Consider the following 24,545-nt stretch of genomic DNA (forward strand, 5'->3'; position numbering starts at 1 on the left):
AATTAGTCTTTAGGTCTGATTTGACTTGGAGCAATAAGGCTCCCTGTTCTTCAATTGTAACTGAGCCCCTAACCTTAGCCACAGGTTCTTGATAGCTTAGATACATAAAAGCTCCACATAAAGAAATCAACAAATTCAAAATAACACAGATATGATGTAAAAATAAATAAATACTGCCTATACTTTTAAAGTCCATGGTGGTGGGGGACAAGGCTAGATCATTGAGGGGCAGTCTGTCTAGCCCAGGCTTCCTTAACCTCGGACCTCCAGATGTTTTTGGCCTACAACTCCCATGATCCCTAGCTAGCAGGACCAGTGGTCAGGGATTATGGAAATTGTCTCAAAACATCTAGAGGGCTGAGGTTGAGGAAGCCTGGGCTAGATAGACTGTCCCTCAATGATTACTGAATAGCAATGGATTTATGACTGTCTCTCTTTTTAAAGCAGAGATGGGGGACCTGTGGCTTTTCAGATGTTGTTGACCACAATTCTCATAATCTCTGGCCATTGGTCATGCTGGCTGGTGTGACTGATGGAAGCTGGAATCCAACAGGGTTCTCATCCCTGACTTTAAAGAATTGGGGGGAATTGGATTCAAAGGATACCCGCCCCATGGGTTGTATATACCAAAAGACCAATTCTTTCAAATACCAGGAACATGCTTGTTTGTTTGTTTGTGAAGCCTTACATTTATATACCCGGCATGCAATTAAAATGATGATGATGATGATTTGACCTCTGGTGCATGGAGCTGTCCAGGTTACCACTGAAGCCTTCCCTTCCCTTGCAGGTCACTCAAAACAGAACATCCCCAAACGTTTTCCAGGCAATAATAAAACTGTTCTCAAGCAATCTACATTAACTCCCAATATGTTCCTTTGTACACTTCTCTCTCTTTGTTCATGCACTTTTTCCTATGTGACTAACACTGTTCAGAGGGAGGGAGGGAGGGAAATTATGCTGGTCCATAGAAAAATGCCCCAAATCTACAATAGGACAATACCTTTATTAGGACCTTACAAAAAGTCCCAACACAGTCAACTAGCTTTTGAGTTTTCCAAAACTGTTCACTTTCCTACATGTTAATCTAACCAGAAGGATGAACAAAAAGATGGCATAATGTTAAAGCCACAACTCTGCAAACTGAAACAGTCTTAAAATGGATTCCAGCAGTTGTTGTGCAGACCTAATTAGATTAGCCTCTGCTGGGTGATAAACAGATTTACAGGTTGCACGAAGGGCTACTAGAACAAACAAACACAAAAGGCTGATTCTGCCATTTTAAAGATCTGCCTATAGCACTAATCGGAACACAGAGATCCCTTGAGAGGCAGAGAACAAAGGTAAGTAAAGATTAACATAGTATTCATTATGTTAGCAAAGCTAGAGATTAATTTCAGGTGTTCACTAGGTAAAAAGTCAATAGAAACTAAATTGGGTTGCCTAGGAAACAGCATCTCCTTCTTTCTTGCTACCTGATATGGCTCGCAAAGCCAGTATAGAAACATCACAACATTGCCATACAGCCAGTCAGATCTGGCGATTGACAGATTTATTTATTATATATATTTGGGCTATTTATATATCATTTTCAAGCAAAATTATTTTTTAAGTAGGGAACAATTAAAAATAAAAACAAATAGGGAAAAATACAAGACAAGAACATAATAAAACCATAACCTAGCATTAAAACTTATCATTCAAACTCTGACCATAAATGAAGATAATATGTGCCTGCTTAAAAAGGGCGCACTCCCACACATGCCACACAGTATTGAGAAGATGGGGTTTCAAAGCTTAGAGGCCACCACCAAAAAGGCCCTGGCCACCAGCTTATGGTAATTGTCCAGTTAACCTATAATGCTAAGTCAAACTCTGAATGTGTGAGCATGAGAGTACTCACAATAATAATTATGGCACTTTGCTTCTTCCCCAGTTGTTCTGTTACCATGCTACCCAAAGCTAAGCCATGGTGTGGTTTACCATTACAGTGGTACCTCGGGTTAAGTACTTAATTCGTTCTGGAGGTCTGTTCTTAACCTGAAACTGTTCTTAACCTGAAGCACCACTTTAGCTAATGGGGCCTCCTGCTGCTGCCGCGCTGCCAGAGCCCGATTTCTGTTCTTATCATGAAGCAAAGTTCTTAACCTGAAGCACTATTTCTGGGTTAGTGGAGTGTGTAACCTGAAGCGTATGTAACCTGAAGCGTATGTAACCCAAGGTACCACTGTACTTCTGAACATGGGGTCACAGTTTGTCTCACTCCACACAAACCACAAAGATCATTCTTGGCTATCCACTCATAGTAACCAAATAACCAATCAGATTTAGCTACATAATGAAGCCAATTCAGAGTAAGAGAACCAATCACAAAACTGGAACGCAGGCAAGGGGGGGGGGGAGGAAGTAGAGGGAAGGAATTTCAGGTGCTTGAAATGATATTTATGCCAGGCCCAAAGCGTTTCAAAGCAAATCTGTCCTTGGGGAACATTTTTAGCAGCAATTCTTATCAACTGGGCTCTGGAATGAATCTGATTTCAAACATCTATTCTTCCTTGGTTTTTGTTTTTGTTACCAATTCAGAGTAAGGGCAGGAACCATTGCCCATGTTATGAATTGGCATTATATTAGAGGCAGCATTGTGGTTGCTGCATTGTGAAGACTTCCGCCTCTGTTCATAGCCTTTTTTCTTTCCTCGTGAAAAATCATCAAAAAGTGACAAACGTTTCACACGGAGTGAAAATGTTTGTCAATTTCCTTTCAGCCACTTCAGAGTTCAACCCAGAAGCAAAAATGGAACCTACTCACCCCCCTTTTTTACAATGCCCCTGGAGCTCTTGAAGAAGAACAAATGTACAATTTGCAGCTTGTAGTAGAAAGGGAGGAACTGGTGCTAAATTCACAGCTTGGTTTTAATTAGGGTTGAATAGGTGGAGTGAAGGGAAGAACACAGAGGGAAGGGGGAGAGTTGCCAATTTTCTTTCTCATACCGCAGCTTCAAAATAATGCTTGGTGATCAAACTTTCTCCCTTTGCCTCTTGGCTCCCGGGCAAAGCCAAGCAGAGCATGAAACAGCAAGGCAGGGAGAACAGCTTTTTCGGACTGCAGCGGATTACCCCTCCACTGCTCACCTCTTGGAATTGCAGGGAAGTAGAAACAAACACACTGTTTCACTTCTTATCTAAGTAATATCAGTTGGGAAAGGAGAGGGCGGTGGGGTTTTTTTGGGGGGGCGGGGTTGTTCCAGGAAGCATACGTGGTTCTCCCCATCTTCATTTTACTCAAAAAACCTCTGTGTGGTAGGTTAGGCCAAGAGATAATTGTTAGGATATACCGTATTTTTTGCTCTATAAGACTCACTTTCCCCCTCCTAAAAAGTAAGGGGAAATGTGTGTGCATCTTATGGAGCGAGTGCAGGCTGCGCAGCTATCCCAGAAGCCAGAACAGCGAGAGGGATTGCTGCTTTCACTGTGCAGCAATCCCTCTTGCTGGTCTGGCTTCTGAGATTGAGAATATATTTTTTTCTTGTTTTCCTCCTCCCAAAACTAGGTGCGTCTTGTGGTCTGGTGCGTTTTATAGAGCGAAAAATACAGTAGTTCCGTTCCACCTTAAAAGGGAACAGGTATGACTGTTGTATGTCACATGCCTGTTTACATTCCAGCAGTCTGCTGGGAACTTCTGTTTGTATATTGCTTTTGCTTTTAGCTGTTTAGCTGGACACGAAGGGAAGCAGACATGTTTTTTCCTTTGTTCCTGAACTATGCTGAATAAATGCTGTAAATATGCTTATACATGACTCTGTCCGCCACTTCCGTTGTGAGAAGATTTATTCACTCTGCTGATAGAGCGTGCACAGCTTCTGAACGTATTTGAGGCTCGTGTTGCTGATCGATGCTGTTCCAAGGGAGACCGGTGATCACCTGGCTGCCTGATGCCCCCATCTCCCCAGCAGTATCCCAACAATATTGACTGGCCCAAGGGCACCTTGTGGGCTTCATGTGGGGAACTGAACCCAGGTCTTCCAGGTCCTGGTCCAACACTCTAACTACTATGACACACTTGCCATGGCAAGCAGCACGGCTGGTGGGAGCAGTGCCAGATTTACGTACAGTGGTGCCTCGCAAGACGAAATTAATCCGTTCCACGAGTCTCTTCGTCTTGCGAAGCACGGCTATTAGCGGCTTAGCGGCTATTAACGGCTTAGCAGCTTTAAGAAAATGGAAACAAACTCGCAAGAACTCGCATGACGTTTCGTCTTGCGAAGCAAGCCCATAGGGAAATTCGTCTTGCGGAATGACTCAAAAAATGGAAAACTCTTTCATCTTGCGTGTTTTTCGTCTTGCGAGGCATTCGTCTTGCGAGGTACCACTGTATAAGCTAAGGCCCTACTCTCTTGGGTGCCCCCCAAAAAGTTTAAAGGGAAAAAACCTGGATGTACATTTCCAAAATATAAGATAAAAAACAAATAAAATAAAGCCTACATACAGCAACAGTGTTTTGTGTTGTGTAGGCTCCTATTATGTGCAAATGGCTTTAGATGCCTATTAGGTCCATAAATTACCATATAGCATATATTCAACACAAAAAACAGTGACAATTTGTTGTTGACAAAGGACAGCTGGACATATAAAGGGCCCCATTACCTTCAGTAGCTTAGGGCCTCATCAAACCTAAATCCCACTCGGGGTGGGAGCAAGGAGAGTCTGCAGGGAAAGGCAACAGCAGCATATGTCAGAGGGGGTCAGGGTGGGCATGTGCCCTACTTTATAGAAGACACTCCTCTCTTTAAAGTACTGTCCGGTTTAAAGGTAAAGAACCATCTGAAAGGAGATCAGGGGCTTTGAAATTGCCCATCCATAGTTAGTGCTTGGACAGCAGGCATACAAGTCTTCTCCCACTATGGTGAGTTCGTATTTATTAACCACTTTGAGTTTTTTCACAATCAAGTGGTATATAAATTTTTTGAAATAAAATTGTTGTTTTTTATTCAATTTATATACAGTCATACCTCAGGTTAAAGTTGCTTCAGGTTGAGCATTTTCAGGTTACTTCCGGGTTTCGCCACTTGCGCATGCGCTCGAAATGATGTCGTGCGCATGTGCCGAAGTGATGAATCACGACCCGCGCACGCACAGACACGGGTTGCATTCTGCTCAGGATGTGAACGGGATCCATTCCAGAGCCCCGTTCACATCCAGAGGTACCACTGTACTATCCTTCATCCAAAGTTCACAATACCTGTAGTCATTCTCTCTCTTTTTTAAAAAAAAAAAAATAGCACATTTAATTTTTTGTGCCAATCTGCACCTGCTTTGGGGATGATGTGGCTCAAGTGGCAACCCCAAAGGGAGTTCTTGAAGGAAAGGAAGCCTTAAGAAATACATTTCACAAAAGTGAACATAGGAAGCTGCCTAAATAGCTCAGTAGAACATGAAACTCTCAGGGTTGTGGGTTCAAGACCCACAATGGGTAAAATATTGACTTGCAGGGGGTTGGACTAGATGACCCTTGTGGTCCCTTCCCAATTTTACAATTTTATGATTCTATGATTCTAAACGAAGTCAGACCAACTGCCCACCTAGCTGTGTATGCCTTTCCAGCATGGTGCTAGCTCTGCAGGGTTTTAGGCAAGTTTCTCTTTCAGCCCTAACCACGGATGCCAGGAACTGGACCTGAGACCTTCTGCATACAAAGCATGTGGTCTACCTCTGGGCAATGCCTCTTCCCGATCTGCTACCCCATTCTGTTTGTTCAGCACACAAGTCAAAGGAGTTTGGCAGCTTTCATACTGATCTGCAGGTTCATCGGTCAGTGGTGTTGCAGGAGAAAGAGAGCGGCCCTATCGTATTAACACCTTCATGGTATTATCACTTATTTCCACCTAATTGCCTGCACAGCAGCCTCCAACAGGACAGGGAAGTGATGGCGAGCGAAGAGTGAGCCATCAGGCTTCATGGATTAGAAGCTTAGTATCCATGATTCTGCGACTCACCACCTGCCGTGTAGCACTGTGTGTGCGGTTCGTGATTTTAAAAACAGAAATTTAAAATGGAACATCTGGAACACCGTTTGAGAAGTGATGTAGTCGTAGCAGACTCAAGGAAGACATCACTGCTAGGAGACTATTTTAAAAACAATAAATAATTCAATATCTGCCTCCTGAAACAGCCTGCGTCAACCAGCTACCACAGTGTTACAGACGGCAAGTTCATGCATTCTTTACTTGATGACCTGGCTATCAAATGATCACATGCATGTATCTGTAGAATGGCATTCCTGTCAAGATATGGCAGGTGCCTGTTATCTTCACTTTCTGTAAACAGCTGAAGACCTCTTCTTTTTTGTTCCATCAGCTTTTCCTAGCTGTCTAAATGGGACTTCCCCACAAGTGTGAACTTGTTAGGGACTTAATCTTGGTTTCAAGGTATTTGTTGCTTTTGTGTGTTGAACAGTTTTTAATTATTTTATGTTGTTTAGAAGGTGATTAGTAAATCAAGTCTAATAATAATAAAAAATGATGATGGCGGTGATGATGTATGAAAACTTCCCTCGCTTGTGGAGCTTTCGTAACACCACAAAACAGTACTTTCCGACGGAAAGAGTTCAAGGGCATGACGAGATATCAGGTGATGGGCATGCCTTTGCGAATCAGCTTACAGGCACCACTAATTCTAGCCCTGTCTGCTGGCACCCAACTATGTTCCTACCGAACACAAGCCCCTACCAACCAGACTTAAAGGCCAATGACACAGTTGCACTTGCTCGATGAAATTTCACTCACGGTGAGTGCAAGTGGCAAGGAATTAGAGATGAGAGTAAACTAACATGACACGAAATATGAGGGAACAAGGTTAAAGGATACAGAGAGGAAAGAGGCAAATCAAGAAATAAACAAAGAGAACAAAGGAGGAAAGTACAAAGGAAAGGAGGAGGCAGCATGCCAGGTATACATCTCTGCTCCTCAGTACTCCACAATTATTTAAATAAACAGTCTTGTACTGTATGCGTAAAAGCACCATTCAGCAGGGGAAACAGGTATTTCAAATCACGTGTGATTATTTGTCAGGGAGATCTATATTGATCACGCCAGTGTTGCACATTGAATGGCTATTGTAAGAAACAATGAAGCAGACCTATGTATGCATACCCAAAACACAAATATATTTGCTTTAAAATGGAGTGACTCTTGTTGCATCTATTGCTAGAATTATTATAATTCATTTTTTAAAAATAAATAAATAAACGCAACACCTGAGCTTTAAATAATGGTAACATATGACCAGGAATGGTCTTTGATACTTCCTGTGAATCTTGTAGCCTCCTCCATAGAGATTTCTCCTCCCCACTCTCCAGAATTAGAACTGTTGTGCCTGGTACACTGTTTCCTTTACTATGTTAAATATATTCACTGTGAAGGAAAATGGTTTCTTTCTGAATAGTGCCCAAATTGTTTTGCTACGCTACTAGAAAATTAAATGCAATGGATTTACAACTGTGCCCACCCTATGCCTGTGATTAAGCCCAGTAAGTTGTTTAGTACGAGCAAGAACTTAAGTAAATCTTAGGGAGAAGATTCAGTCCCTATTTTAGAAAAGATGGCAAACATTTTTCATGCTGCACTAGGAAATGGAGAGTTCTAATTTCAAAGGGTGATGTAGGAAATAGAGAAACAGACAAGAAAGATTCCACACCCCACGCTTTTTTAACGTGCACTTAAACTAAAATAAAATAACACAGAGATTTCCAAGAGTTTTAATTATCACGCAGGCATTGACAACCACTGCAGTTAATGCAGAGCATCACTTTTCACAAGTTATGGTTTGTTTCATATTTCACAGCAACCCCTTCAGCAAGTGTGAGAAAATATGTTTCACTGCTTGCCTGCCTGGATATTAGCCCATGCCACCTTGCAACTAGTATTGGATTTAATCCCATAATGATTGACAACAGTCTGAAACTCCCACCAGCCTGTTCTACCGTTTCCTTCACTATCCCTTATTTAGGTCTGATAAGAAGGCTGATCGCCGAAGAATCGATGCTTTTGAATTATGGTGCTGGAGGAGACTCTTGAGAGTCCCATGGACTGCAAGAAGATCAAACCTCTCTATTCTGAAGGAAATCAGCCCTGAGTGCTTCCTGGAAGGACAGATCCTGAAGCTGAGACTCCAATACTTTGGCCACCTCATGAGAAGAGAAGACTCCCTGGAAAAGACCCTGATGTTGGGAAAGATGGAGGGCACAAGGAGAAGGGGACGACAGAGGATGAGATGGTTGGACAGTGTTCTCGAAGCTACCAGCATGAGTTTGTCCAAACTGTGGGAGGCAGTGGAAGACAGGAGTGCCTGGCGTCACGAAGAGTCGGACACAACTAAACGACTAAACAACACCACCAACAACAAATTTCATAGAAAACCATGTACATTTCATCCAATGACCTCTCTCTGGTCTATCCTATAGCTCTAAGAGTTATGGAAAGCTATATTAATTTCACCGACCAGTGTTCTGTTTTGTTTTGTAAAAAATGAAAATACTACTAAGTGTAGTAACATGGTGTGCTTATACACTTTTGATACATAGGGACACATGCACTTCTATATAAATTATACTAACAAGCCTTTTCTCCAATCTAGTCAGTTCTACTGACAGTGGAAGACAGTGGAAATAAATGGCCATACCATAAATGCCAGTGAGCATGGAAAAGGTGGGAAAATTGGGTAAAATCGGGAGCTGTACATTGCAATAGTGGCCAAGAGAAACTTCTCTATAGAGACAAAAATTAACAGGGGAATAAGTTCTTCCTAAATGTGTGAAAGTCTGTTGGAAGGATGGTGGATAGAAGAAGTGCTTTTAGGGATAATGCATCTGTTCACAGGGCAACCAAAATTAAAGATGTTTAAAATGTGATTATAAAGTGTCCTTCCTTCATGCACATCAATTTAAAAACCTGAAACATATACATTTTAAATTACATTTATAACAGAAGGAAGTCTCATAAGTGCTTTAAAGGGCACATGTGAAATCTGTCTGTTTCATAATCATCATGTTTTAAATATCATTTTAAAAGACTGTAAAATTTCAGAAAGAGGAGTCTTTCTGAATGGGAATTACTATATCAAAGCATAGTTTAAAGGTTTTTTACAATTAAGGGTTGGGGGAGTTCTCCCAAATTACACTCTAAATGCAGAACGCCTTACTGCAGTAGTGTTTCATTGCTTTAACAATCTGTTATGCAATCTGGACACAGTTGGATTTGATGTCTTTGAAAAACCTCTTTCCACAGAAGTGCAGTTCTGCCCCACTTTTGCCTCTCAGCTTTTTGTCTCTCCTTAGAAAAAAAATCTGCCTTTCAAGAGTAGAATATATTCTGCTGTATCTGACAAAAATCAGTGGGATATTACTGATGTCTTAAAACATGTGAAACATCTATGTCTTGAGAAACAAAAAATATTTACGATTACTAAAATGTTATGAATGACCTGATTGGAAATACTTCCCTCTGAATAAGATTCGAAGTCTTCCATACTTTAACATAGATACTTTAACATAGTATAATGCCATATTATACTTATTTTTTGGTTCCCTTCCTAACATTTGGTACACTGGAAAACTGTTATTGAAATCACACATATCTTCCTCAGAATTCACTGAACAAAGAAAGTGGGTGTTAAAATACATAACCAAAAAAAGCTCTTTTTTAAAAATGAAGAAAAGCAATCAATGACCCTTCTGGAAAGAACATTTTGAGAAATGGATACCCAAATATATTTCAAAGTGATGATGATGATGATAATAATAATAATAATAATAATAATAATAATAATAATAATAATAATAATAATAATAATTCATTTATTTATACCCCACCCATCTGGCTGGGTTTCCACAGCCACTCTGGGCAGCTTCCAACAAAATATTAAAATACAATGGTCTGTTAAACATTAAAAGCTTCCCTAAACTATGAAAATGAAATATCAATATCAATGAATTATCCTGTTTTTGTTGCAAAATGATGCTAGAAAAGTCTAGTTGCTGAGGTGCAGATTTGAAAAATTATATTAAAAAATCGAAGTAGGGACTTGTGGTTCAAGTTGTCCTACCCAGAAAATCACTATTTACCCAAAGTTTGGATTAAAATCAGAAACATCATCTGTAATAATGACATTTGAACCTGCTTATCCTTGCATGGTCTTGTTGTTTAACTTCTCAACAAATCATAAAATTTCTACTGATCTCCTGTCATTGGAAGCATGGAAACACTGTACCTTCAAACAATATCAAAAGCTAGCCTTTTAGAAAAAGAAATTCAGGCTTAGATGAGATATTTCTGCCTCTGCTTGAGTACACAGAGTATTCTGTGCATCTCAAAAGCTTATTTCCAATTAGTTTACACACTGTTGCTAGCCCAGCAAATGCTAACATTTGGACTGACTCCTTCTTCTCTTTCAAGTGGAAGATAAATCAGTAATGAAGTAATAAGTCTTTGTTGCCAGATTGTATCCATTTATTTTCTTGATGCTCATCCTCACAAATAAAGGCCTGACATTTGTATCTGCGTCTCTTGGTTAAAAGGTGGGGCATATACTTCACAGATTTGGAGGCAAGAACAAATACCATCTTTGTATGGCTGAAGAGTGGGACGCAGGTGGCACTGTGGGTTAAACCACAGAACCTAGGGCTTGCCGATCAGAAGGTTGGTGGTTCGAATCCCCGTGTCGGGGTGAGCTCCCGTTACTCAGTCCCTGCTCCTGCCAACCTAGCAGTTTGAAAGCACGTCAAAGTGCAAGTAGATAAATAGGTACCGCTCTGGCGGGAAGGTAAATGGCATTTCCGTGCACAGCTCTGGTTTGCCAGAAGCGGCTTAGTCATGCTGGCCACATGATCCGGAAGCTGTACGCCAGCTCCCTCGGCCAATAAAGCGAGATGAGTGCCGCAACTCAGAGTCGGCCACGACTGGACCTAATGGTCAAAGGTCCCTTTACCTTTATGGCTGAAGAGTACCGTGTTTTCTTCTAATAATAATAAGGTATGGATGATGGCAAACTAACATCTGGATGAACATCACGCAACTACAGCTTCGTGGAAGTCTTACAAAGAATTTTGTCCGACCAAAAATTGCAACGGCTGGTAAACCCCTAACAAAGGATTCTCCAGGCTTTTGCAGACGCTTCCACTTCCCATACCATTTTAATTATTTTTCTTTTCAAATCCCCAAGTACTATTTAAGTTCCTTTGACATTGTTCTGACATTGTCATATGATCTTCATGAGCATACTTCACTAATTCTGCCTACAAGTAGTGAAAAATGTCGCTCAAAATATGTTCTCAAAACTGTACAGGTGCAACAGTCCAATCCTTAAAACAGATCCCCCCTCACAAACTTACTTCTGAATCAGTTCACTATGTGCAATGCCCATCTGGCAAATTTGTAAGTGTGGCTGTGCATGTAGCAATTTGCAAGCACCACAGTAAATAGATCCGATGATTTGAAATGGTGAGGAAAACAAGGATAATGAAAAGCTTCATATGCAAAATATTGTTAAATCAGGGGTTGCCAACCTTTCCATGTCCATTTGCAAACTGGAGAGACTGGTGTTGGCACCACAGGGCAAGGCGCAAGCTATTCTATTGGCTGCAAGATAATAATTCTTTTAAGCCAAATTTCAGTGTGGCATGGGGCTCTGTGGGAGTCAGGGAAGGGTGCTACACTGCTGGTGACTTCCATGTTCACTTCACATAGAACTAATGTTCAAAAGTTAACAATGAGAATCATGCAGTTGGCAGAAGCTTGTGGAAAGGTTTGACAGTCTTTTTCTAAGACATTTTCCTACAAGGTTTTGAGGACAGCATATTGCTGTGATGTACATGTACCACAGATGTACAAAGAAGTATGCTTAAACATACCAGGAAGCAAGACACTGGAACTACGATAAATATGTTTGGGATCAGGGTTTAGATCAAAAATAAATATCCTCTTTGGAATGTCAGTGTGCCTATATCATCCACAAGATGGAGAGTGTTATACTCCTTCAAAAATGCAATTTTATATCTCCCCCAAAAAAGATGAGAAATAGAAATGGGTTTCTTCTTGGTGTGTTTGTGGCTAACTAACTTCCATTTTATGCTGATTTACGGTGGCATTCCAAGATTTACGGTGGCTATTTGGCCCCTGTTCAATTTGGCCGTGAAATAAAAATATTAGCTCCTTAAATATGAAGTGGGAAGGCTGAAAGCATATTTGCCTAATGCTCAGTATGCAATACTGCCATACTGAAGTTTGAGAAATAGCATAGGCACATTAACAGAGTTTAACCGGGATGGAGTAACCTGAATCAAGGAACATCCACTACTTATGATGGCAACAGACCTATCCGTTTGAACTAGAGGGCTTCTACAATTATGTATAAGGTAGAACATGTGTATTTTAACATGAAAGACCCCAAATTCAAGGAGGTCACATAGCAGCTGATGGGAAAGACCTCTGCTTTAGACATTGTAAAGCCATTGCCTGTAAGAGTAGATAACCAAGTGGTATTACATATGGCATTTTGCTCCAAGAGAATGACCCCTCCTTTGATGACATACCACTATACAATTTTGTTGGGATTTTGGCTTGTATGACAGAATGTTGTTGTTGTTTTACTTCCTGCTGAGCTTTCATTACAGCTTTCTGTGCCTGTCATCGATGTTTTGAACTCTTTTTCACATACTTATTCTAGACCCTCCAAGTGTCCCTATTTTCAAGGGACAGCCACAGATTTACAGAAGCTATCCTGGTTTCTGAATTGCCACTTTTCCTTAGGACATCCCTATTTTCATCAGAGAAATGTTGGAGGATATGTTATTGTCTTATGGTACATTAGCAATGCAATCCTATGCATGTTTTCTCAGAAGTAAATCCCATTATGTTCAATAGGCCATACACTCAGTTAAATGTACAAAGAATCACAGCTCTATTGCTTTTATTGAGACTGATCCCATCTTGAAAGTGAACGATAGTGACAAGAATAGAATTTAATATATTTTTTTCCTACTGAAGAAATAGTATTCACAGGTTAGTAAATATTGCCTGACTGTGATCCTAGTTGTTGTAGAGATGTGTCACGCCTAGCTAACTGCGGTTGTAATAAAAAAAAACCACACTTGTCTTATCATAGTCATTCACATGAAGGATTTCCTGTCACTAGAGGTCAGCATGAGCACAACATTAGATCAGTGTATACAGTACTAATCCCATCTTTAGAAAGCTTGCAGGTCCTATTCTGGAAAACCTCACTTAAGGAAAACAACTTCAGTGATCATATGTCCTATGGACAGGGCAATTTTAATATGTCTATTTAGGAACTGGATATTGTATTGATCAGTACATCACAACTCATAAATCGGTGCGTAATCTTATTTCAGTGCTTCAACTAGAGCAAAATATTTTGATCATATTTTAGGCAAATAAATAAGTAAATGTGGAAGAGTGGAAGATACCATTGCTCCTAAAGCTGGCTTCATTTGTTAGTTCTAAAATTAGCAATATTGTAAAAGTAAAAAGTATGACATTTCAGGAAAATAACTTCTGAATTCACCCATCAGCTTCAGCGGCACGGATTTGACTAAAACAACATGTAGGCATGCAATGCTAAACTTTACACACATCTTTTTGTTAATTTAAATGTGAGGACCTTTGTACAGCCAACTTCTTTCTCACTATGTCTTCCTTAGCTTGGAATGTTGGCTTTGGATTCCTCAGGTGGATCTATACAAACACTGATATCAGCTTGGACACCAAATTCATTTCAAAATGTTTGGCATCGTCAAAGCTGACAGCACCAGCACTAACCATGTGTTGAACAGGGAAGGCCTTGTGTACAGCAGCGTGCTTGCAACAAATTACTTCATACCAGAATTTCTGGAACTAAAATGCCTTTTTCTGACCACACCAAGAGCCTAGAACTGTGACACAAATTGTCCCGAATGCCCATAGGAAGCTCACAAGAGAGCATGATGGAAACTGCCATTCCATTTTGCATGCCCAAAGCATCAAGTACTCTGAAGTACAACATCTCTGAATGTAGAGTGTTCTTTTAACTGTTAGCAATGGACAGATATGTCCTACGCTTGAACACATCTAATCCTTTCTTAGACAATGTTTTTCACTAGATAACTATTGGCGGAATTACGTATCATCAACCAGTTTCACAAAACTGGCTTTGGTGGATTTTGAGTAAGTGTAAAAAACAAGAATAAGTCTTCCCTCTGATTAAAAAAATAAAATGTCATGCATTAAAGAACATGAGCAAAACACAGAACAAGATGGCAATTCTCAGAATCCTATAATTAGAAATAATTAGACTATTTAGTAATTTAGTTCCAAAATGCCTTGCCTATTGTTCTAAACAGGTTATTGCATAGTCAGTGTGTTGTAGAGCAACCCAACAGTTTAGCCATTGTATCTTACACAGCTGCTTGGAGACTGAGGCGCCTTCGTAAAAAAATAGTCAATGGCAAAAATGAAAATGTATATTCAGAACTTATTATACAGATTCTCTGAACTTTCCGGTTTGACATTTTCATCTGTTTGCTTCAATATGTGATCACCTCTCATCTGCCAGAGACAAATTTGTCTATGAAGACAAACAGCAGCAAGGAATAAGAGGAATGTATACATATAGCAAGGAAAAGGTAATGGTCTACTGTTTGGGAAAGTTATTGGACTTCTCTTCTAAAGGGTTATGATTAGGGAGAAAATAAATCAGCAAAACACAGCTAATGCCATTTTTAAAACGAATCCTATTGCCTACTCAAATATAGAATTTATGGTATAGGGCCATAGATAGGGGACAATCAATGAGGTCCCCTCCAGTTGTTGCTGGGCTCCAATCAGCCCCAGCCACCATGGCCAACAATCTGGACTGATAGGTAATGTAGTCCTGAAACATCCTGAGGTTCCTGTGTTGGCTACCCTGGCATACATTATCAAAAGATACATTTTAACAGTTGGGAGACATTTCACGTTCAAGTTTCCATCTCATAGTGACGCCTAGTAATCTGTGCATAATGCAACACAACACAGACAGTGGCAAAGCAAGCTTTCCTAAGCCATAAGCCATGTGGGCAAAGGTTTTTTAAAAAAACTAAGTTGCTTCCAAAAGCACACTGGCTCTTCAACAGTGAATTCTAGTTTACTAGCTGTCGTGAGCATTTTAGTTTACACCTGAACCAATTAATTGTGGTGGAATCTACACACATATATTTTTTTAAAAAAAACAACCCACTGTGAAAATGCTTTTTTAAAAAACGTTTTGAAAAATACATTGAAGTTGGCATGGCTCACTGCCACCATCTAGTGTGACGTTTGTATATTGCACTTTACAACACATTTAAAACGTTTTATTTGCAGCTGTATAGCCGAGTCGTTTTTCTTCTTCATACTGCAGAAGCAAGATATCAACTTAAAGTGAGAGTTACTATAGGCAAGCAGAGTAATGGATCTGGTTGTGGGAAACTTACAAGAGAATTCCTTCACAGTGATTAATTTAGACATGAGTGATTTCCTACTTTGCACCTGCACCTTTGCAATCCCGCTCCAGAAGGTGGCAGATTCTGTAGACTGTACCATCTATGAGCAGTGCTCTCTACCCTTCCTATATGCCCTTTATATTCCAGTGCCGTGCAGAATTTTAAAAAACAAATAGTTTTGAACCACTTTACAATCAAAGCAGATTAACATACCACTCATTTTTTTCTCATATTAATATAAAGTACAGTACATGCTTTCACATGTTAGTATGTGCTGCCCTTGATTCCCAGAACTTCCTTCAAGAACACCTAATCCCTGCCTGCCTAACTTCTTCCTCAAAACCATTTCCCCCATGCATTTTTTGGCCTAATCCCTCTTCCACCAACCCTTGAAACTGAGTTTCCATATAACTGTGTTTTGCTCATATCAGACCCATGTTCCCCATGGCCCTCTTTCCTTTCCTTCCTTTGATGCTGGTGGCGCTGTGGGTTAAACCACAGAGCCTAGGACTTGCCGATCTGAAAGTCGGCGGTTCGATTCCCTGTGACGGGGTGAGCTCCTGTTGCTCGGTCCCTGCTCCTGCCAACCTAGCATTTCGAAAGCACGTCAAAGTGCAAGTAGATAAGTAGGTACCGCTCCGGCGGGAAGGTAAACGGTGTTTCCATACGCTGCTCTAGTTTGCCAGAAGTGGCTTAGTCATGCTGGCCACATGACCTGGAAGCTGTACGCCAGCTCCCTCAGCCAATAAAGCGAGATGAGCATCGCAACCTCAGAGTCGGTCATGACTGGACCCAATGGCCAGGGTCCCTTTACCCTTTACCTTTACCTAAGCAGAGGTTGGGTGGTCATCTGTCATGGGTGCTTTAGCTGTGATCCCTGAATTGCAGGAGGTTGGACTAGGCAACCCTTGGGGTCCCTTCCAACTGTATAATTCTATACTTCTATGGTTCACTTACCCTAGTTCACTGCCCTGCTCACAGTTGTGAAGACTATTCTTATGTTATGAATGGTTTGCATTGCCATTAAGAAAAAGAGGTCAGAATAGGCCAATATATATGTGGACTGCCCCTGGATCTTCTTCAAGTTCTCAAAGCTCTTAACCTAGATCAAGATTGTCATCTGAACTAGACATATGTTTAACTGATAATTAATCAGATAATCAATCAATCAGCCCATCATTTGAAAAATAAGACTTGCGCAAAAATGGCAACTAGACATTCTGTTTTGGTGACTGTAACCTTGGTTTGAGGAGCCATTTGGCGCCTAGATTATATATCTGAGTTTTTAACTAAAACCATCCTGTTTAGGTAGCCTTTCTGGCCACAAAGGGCTTTTAGTTCCTGTACTGATATGTTTTGGTATTTTAAGTTTGTTGTACTGAACTGTTTTTATTGCTCTGGTGATTTCTTAAGACTACCCCTGATTAACCATGCTGGTGATGTATCTGTGTGTGGTTGGTTGGGGGAAGAAATAGCTCTGTCAACTTCTGCTGGCCTCCACCATGCCTCCAATGTAAAGCTCTCCCTTTCACGTTCCAAAAACATGGTGGGTAGATTTACTGCTGCTGAAATCCCCCCCTACTGGTAGCCCATGGAAAGCTCCAAAGTTAGGCATTATGAGGGTAGACCCAGCCCAGGATCTACTGCAGGCTTCCTCAAATTCGGCCCTCCAGATATTTTTGGCCTACAACTCCCATGATCCCTAGCTAGCAGGACCAGTGGCCAGGGATGCTGGGAACTGTAGTCTTAAAGCATATGGAGGGCCGAGGTTGAGGAAGCCTGATCTACTGGAACTTGAGCCATCCCTACTGCCACCACTTGACAGCAATGTGCTGAATATGAGCCTGGCCAGTATGCAAGCTCCAAGCTGACACAGCTCATAGCAGGGTTTTGCCTCCCAACCCAACCTCCATCCTGGTCAGTATGAGCAATGGGGCTACAGATGCAGTATGGCTACACTGCTCCACCCTGGAATTATGATTACTCTGTAGTTGTTTTTAAAGCTGTCCTGTGTCTTTTTGTATTCAGCTGCTATGGGCACTTCTTGTTGCCACCCTCACATTTATTTTTATTTTTTTACAAGGTAGGGTCTAAATGTTTTAAATAAATAAATGCATTTTCGTGGAAATAAAGATGGTGGTTACAACTGGAGCTACCAAGAAGGCCAAACTGGGGCACTTATTCAGTGATGAGCACCATACAGTGGTACCTCGGGTTACATACGCTTCAGGTTACAGACTCCGCTAACCCAGAAATATTACCTCACGTTAAGAACTTTGCTTCAGGATGAGAACAGAAATCATGCTCCGGCGGCGCAGTGGCAGCAGGAGTCCCCATTAGCTAAAGTGGTGCTTCAGGTTAAGAACAGTTTCAGGTTAAGAACAGACCTCCGGAACGAATTAAGTTCTTAGCCTGAGGTACCACTGTACTGGTGTCAGACATTTGTCTGGCACCTCCAGATGGTAGTGCTAGGCCTGGGTGTGCCCATATTCACACATCCATCTCAATCGCAATTTTAAATTTTTGCCATGAATAGATAGGATAGCACAAAACATCTAGCTTTAGAACTTAACAGTAAGGCAAGCTCCTGTTTTTTTGTTTTTGTTATTTAAAGAAACTGGGTGTCCCCCTCCCAACAGAAACAGAATAAATCCAAAGAGATGGGGGGGTGTAGGAAATTACTGAGCCCTTTGTAGTAACACCGTTATCAGTATGAACAAAACGTTAAGACTGTGAGAACATATTAAACCATCTACTTTCTTAAACAAAGAACCAGGAAGTTGTGACAAAGCCGTACTGCAGCAATACATGGAAGAATACATCGGTTCTCCATGGCAACAGAACTACTTGGTAACTGGAGTGAGCAAAAGCAACCACAGAATACTACAAAAACAGGCATAGTCATCTATATTGCTGCACTGTAACATGCTTTGGCACACTTCTAAGAAAAGAATGAGGAGGCTTCCCCACAAGGAAAACTGGTCTTCTATATTCACCCATCATCAAAGAAGAAATCAATCAGCTATTTCAAATTTGTGCACCAACAAAATATTCTGTTTATCTTATTTTCCCCACCGTGCTAAACGCCATGTATTTCCAGCACATGCAGAATAGCGTTTGCCTCGCCTCCTTGCATAAAAATAGCACTTGTTGGTTTCAGTTCTATTCTCAGCAAAACTGCTCCAAAGACTGCACCCAAGTGAGATTGCTTACAATTTTTCTGTTTAGATTTCATTGCAGGATTTCCATCAATAAGGGGGGAAAGAAATCAAAACCAGGGAAGGTTCATATATAAGGAGTTGGCATTTCATTTCAGGTTTCCACCCCCCCCCCCCCGTTTTTTTAGTACTCCTGGGTTAGAAAATTCACCTAACCATAGCAATTTATCTAAATTTTATTTAAGCCAGCATAGCAAAAGTGATTATATGATCATTATCCCTTTTTGCCCACCTTGCACATTTATAGTATCATCATCTTGACATGCTCGTTCATTGCAACTTAAGTACTTCTAAAAAAAAAAAAAAACAGCTTTCACCCCTGCATTCTATTATAACAGCTGGTGAACCCAGCATCTGGTGGGGGACAGATAGTCCTCTTGTACATTTCTGATTGCGGACTGTGGTAAGCAAGCTTCTCGGAGCGGTTTGGTTTTGGATATATTCAATATGAACTTGCAACAAACAAGCTACACTGCATTTTTTAAAGTGTATTTTATGCTTACTATTCTACACCTCACACAACTGTAATGGTTTCATAAGCGCCAGTAAGTCATTTATTTTAAAGTAAAGGGATCTGTGTCTTTGGTACACCAGGGAAGGGAACCTGTGGTAATGTTTCATGCCAACTCCTGTGAGCGCCAACTAACATGGTTAATGGTGAGGAATGAAAGCAGTAACATCTGGAAGGCCACATGAGTGTCCGTGCTCAGGTCAAGTGCAGGGCGGGCCATATATCTTGAGTGTCACCATTGCTTCATGAGAATCAAGAGCGTTCAAGAGAACACACCCAGCACAACTCTGCAGCTGTGTGTTGCAAGGGAGGAACTGATAGTGGTGGTGGGCAACTGTCTTTGAGGGAAGCTTTATTCATCTTCACATTGAGGAACTCCTGATAAACTTCTGAGGAACGCTGAGATTCCTTGGAACCATTTGAAAACTACTTAAAGCTGGGGTAGATTAGCTTGTTTCAGCTAACTGTGCCTGGGCTGCTTTGCTTTTGATCCTTGCACAAGGATGAAGAACAACAGCGGGAGCTCTTTTCTGCTCGAAGACTCTTCTGCTGGCTGCAACTGTATTCTGTGCTCCCCCTCCTTTGCTTTGCTTTTGGGAATGACTGCTGTTTCCAGGGCTGCCATCAACAGTCTGCCTTGCATTGATCTGAGAGCTGCTTGGGCCAGAGGCTGGTGTGGAAAGGGCAGGAGTGGAAACACTTTGAAGCTGGAAGCTGAGTTTATTTGTCTTGCTCCTGTCACCCTGCAGGTAGGTAGGTAGATATGTATTCATGTGTGTATGTATCTGAGAGCTGCTTGAGGAAGAGGTGAGAGCCAAAGGGCTCTTGTTATGTAGATCTTTACATGCGGTATAGGGCCTGTGACAAGAATCTAAGGAACCTCACAGTGGCGTAGCGTGGGGGGTGCAGGGGGGCCGGCCGCAGCGGGCGCAACATCTGGGGGTTAGGGTTAGGGGGCGCAAATCCACGGGTTAGGGGGCGCAAATCCATGGGTTAGGGGGCACAAATTATTTGCCTTGCCCTGGGTGCTGACAACCCACGCTATGCCACTGGAACCTCATGCTTTGACACCAAGCTCTGCAGTTCTAGCTCAAAATAGTTTTGATCTTGAATCTATGGCACAAGCAGCTCTGTGTCCTCAAGATGAAAGAGGTTTGGGTAACCTAAACATCCTGCTGTGGTCCCACAGGACTGGAGGGGGGGGAGTGACCTAGTTGATCTTCTTGAACAGTCTGTGCCATTAGCTATTATGTTTATACACTATTAACCATTGTAATTGATGGAGGCGATTGAATAGCAAGAGATAGGTTGCCATTAAGAAAGTTTAGCTTTTCAAAAAGAAAAAAGAAAAGTTGTTTGACATCTAGGAGAAAGATGGACATGTAAATAATTTGTAGGAGCCATTTCCAAATTTCACCCTCTTTCTTTCTGAGCTCAGGCAAAGGAAACCCATAACAGAGCTACCATTTATTGACCTTAACAAATGCTTATAAAGGAAAAAAAACACACTGTTATTTCACCATGATATTATTGGGAAACCTTCCAATGATTTCAGTGATGGTTTAATGGTCAGAGGCTTGACCCCTGTATAATACAAACTACTCACATCAGACCCTTGGGGTGATTATACTATTTATATAGGATTACTCAGCTGTAATGATCTCCTGTGCAGTCAAAACCAAATAGATGTACCTTTCCCTGTTTATTTGTTTTGTAACATAAAAACCCTTAGTAAAAACTATTTTCTTTTTTAAAAGAAACAATCAAAATAATGCAGGCTATGAACAAAATGGCAAACATCAAATGCTACAATAATGCCACACTTTCAGAAATATAAACAGAATCAATTTTCCTAAACCTAGTATCAAAATAGTAGACGCTATTTGGGTTGAAGAACAGGTCAATATTCTCAGGCAAAATTATCAACATGTTAAGCACCAGAATTCTAATTACCCAATGAGGTCTTTTGTTTTTCAAAATGAAGTGTTATTCATTACCTCCTAATCCAGGTCTTAGACGATTATCATAACCATCCAGAAGCCTATCTAGAATTCTTGTAAAGATGGTGATGTTATTTTTTGCTTCATCTTCATTGGGGTCAACCGATGCTGATCTAAACAAACATTTAAAAAAAAGTTAAATATGTTCTATGTACATTTACTACACTGTTAGTATTTATTAGCTTTGAATATTCTGTATATGAATTTAATACAAATTATTAGAAGATGCCACCTTTTTCTTAGCGAATAATCAGCATTCTTTAGCTTTTCATTTTTAGGACCCAACTTTAGCCACCACACTTCATCATGTGAGCAATGTTAATATTTACCATTTCCCTTTTCTTATTCATTTGCCATGTCCTTCTCTGTTTTATGTATGCTTGCTTCCTCAGCCAAGCCTATCCAAAACTTTCCTACTAGATATTTAAACCCCCACCCCAGCTAGGTATGCTTTTTCTCTTTCTTCCAATTTCTTCTCTGGCAGTCAAAGGAAATAAAGTGGCTGTTGGAGACAGAATACCGGACAACTTGGACCCTTGGTATGATCTAGCAAGGCAACATCTCTCTCTCTCTCTCTCTCTCTCTCTCTCTCTCTCTCTCTCTCTCTGTGTGTGTGTGTGTGTGTGTGTTTAAAAAACTTAAAACAAATGAAAATAGTGGCAAAATCACTGGTGCAACCCATATCACTTTTGTCCACTTCCTTACTACTTCTCTGAGGATTGATTACAAGCCAACACTTGAAATAAGTGCTGCAAACAAGATCCAGTTGTATGTACCTGCAATACCTGAAGCACAGAGTAAGGTGAAACCTGCAACAGCAAACTCAAGATAGATCTTTGTCCACTAAGCCCAATACACCATGGAGCACAGGAAGTTGCCTTATATGGAGTCAGGTCGTTGGTGTCTAGCTCAATGGTGTCTGCCCTGACTGGGGATTCTGCCATCCCAATCTAGAGATACGTCCAGGGATTGAACCTGAGACCTTCTGCATAAAGTAGATGTCAGGGTTTCAGGGAGAGAAGAGCAGATGGGGGAGGAGACAGAGAGCGAGGGGGAAGAATCCCAGAGAGATGAGGAGGAGGATGACGATGCCCAAAGGTTCTCCATGAGTCTGACCAGTGAGTCAGAGGATTCCCAAAAGGGGGCTCCCCTGGCCAGACCGAAAGGGGGACAAGGGGGAAACAGTGAGGAGCAGGGGAGAGAAGGGAGAAGCCCCAGTGGGGGTCGGAGGCAGGAGCCGGCTTCTCAGCCAGAACGGAGTGAAGGGGGTGGAGTTACAAGTGTGTCAGAGGGAGCAGAGCAGGAGAGAGACAGGGGAAGGAGATCGGAGCAGGGCGCTCAGCCGGAAGGGGTGGAGAGCAGCACCGAGAGCAGTGTAGCGGTCAAGAGAAAGGTCAGGAGCAACGTACGCGCGCCAAGTTCAAAGGTAGAGGCGCGCGGAAGTGAGGAGAGCCCTGGGGAGGAGCCCGGCCCTAAAGCGAGAAGGAGGGGGGCAGAGGCGTCAGAGGATTCAGCCTCGGGCGAGTCCCGGAGAGGGGGAACTCAGGGGGGCAGAAAGACCCTGCGGAAAAGGAAGGAGAGGAAGAGGTGGTCCAGGGCTAGCCTCTTAAATTGGTGCCGAGGCGGGACAGATTCAGAGGGGACTTCAACGATCTAACGGTACAGATGTAGAGTCACAGAGATGGAGTGTAAATGCAACCATGATCTTCAATAAAGACTTTCTGTAAATAAACCGGATCGGAGTTGGGTCTCTTGTGAGCTGGGACCAAACGGGTGACTCTGACAGTAGATAATAGAATCATAGAGTTGGAAGTGACCACAAGGGCCATCGAGTCCAACCCCCAATGATGCTCTACTACTAAGCCACAGCTTTTATAATAAAAGTTCAGGTCCTTCCAAGAATTGGATCACTGTCAGTCAGGACCTCCTGCTACCCACTTCCTTTTCCAAGAAACCTTGTAGCAAAGCAGGGAACGAACACTGGAAAGAATTGGCTGGTAGGGACCTTATAGGACTCATAGGCCTTGATGCATTCACTGATTGACAAGGCCTCGGAAACAACAATCCATATGCATCCCAACGACACGGGTTACAAACTGTAAGGTCTTTGCCATTGACACCTGCTATTAGTGCTCCTTCACAAGGAAATGGGAGAAATATAAATATATTTGGGAAAGCGGGGCAGACCAGCAGGTAATATTTACATGCTTATTTTTTCTATAAAAAGTTAAAAAAATAAAGCAGAACTGCAATGTAACTGGAGCACATACTACGTTTGTTGATGAGAAAGACATAAAATACTGGAATTTTGGAAAAGACTGGAAAATTCTGGTGTTCTTCATTATGCTTAAATACAATTGTACCGCTAAATACAATTAAACAACATACTGCAGCTATTTCTTTAAAATGAACACTTGCATGGGAAGGAATATCAGGATGTGAAAAGCATGGTTTTCATCCTGGACCACCTTTGCCATCTTCTGAGAAGGCATTCTGACTATACTTTCACTCACTGACCATGTAGCACACAAAACATGGAGAGAAGCTGTCATGATAAAACTGGCTTCTGATGTTTGTAAATCGTGGGTAGTTGCAATGAGATAGAAAAGCAGCAAACCACAGGAGAGTCTAAAATATGTAGAGATCTTAAAACGAATCCTGATAAATTATGGTAGCAGTAGTGGTAAAAATATTAATTCAACGGATTTCTAGGCTGATAAACATTGGGGGCAAAGAAGAAGAAAAAACTTAAAATTCAGTTTTGAAGATGCCATGGAGGAAAAAAAGGAATGAAAAGTAATCTGATCCCCCTTCACCCCATTCTGAAAATCAGCAGCAAACACAGTGACTCTCTTCATTTGTTGTCCACTTAAGACTGGTGCTGAAAAGCGAATGTCTCTTAAACTGGAAAAATCCAAATCAAGGCCTTGTAGTATTTCTTTGGACGTCAGTTCTGCTCCCCACACAGATCTTTCCCATGAACCTTACAGTAACAACCAAATTTTTGCTTGAAATTTATGATGCTTAGATGCCCCTTTCATACAAGTATTCAGCTAGCATAAAAAAGAATATGATATACATTGTCTTTCCCCAACAATCTACAGTTATTTATGACATTTGGTTTTTTTGAATGCATGATTAATGCTATCCTCCTTCTGATGCAATTTCTGTAATGTGAACACAGTTTGAACTAAAGCAAAATAAATAATCAAGAAAGACAATATTACTTTTATATGGATAAACCATTATTGAGAAATTAAGAAAATAGGAATATTCAACAACATGGACAAAACATTTTAATGTTTATGG

The 24,545-nt window shown here is 41.2% G+C and overlaps 1 protein-coding gene across 3 annotated transcripts in view; it reads right to left on the reverse strand.

Annotated features, from left to right (window-relative positions):
- GABRA2 (gamma-aminobutyric acid type A receptor subunit alpha2) overlaps positions 1-24,545 on the reverse strand; it is a 74,752-nt gene that overhangs the window by 47,954 nt on the left and 2,253 nt on the right. For all 3 annotated transcript variants that reach the window (XM_081924571.1, XM_081924572.1, XM_081924573.1), the window contains one exon: positions 21,234-21,349. In XM_081924571.1, the coding sequence (XP_081780697.1) occupies positions 21,234-21,349 (116 nt within the window). The remainder of the gene's footprint in view (positions 1-21,233; positions 21,350-24,545) is intronic.

The sequence above is a fragment of the Podarcis melisellensis genome, assembly GCF_964234715.1.
Source record: "Podarcis melisellensis genome assembly, chromosome: 9".
Classification (NCBI taxonomy): Eukaryota; Metazoa; Chordata; class Lepidosauria; order Squamata; family Lacertidae; genus Podarcis; species Podarcis melisellensis.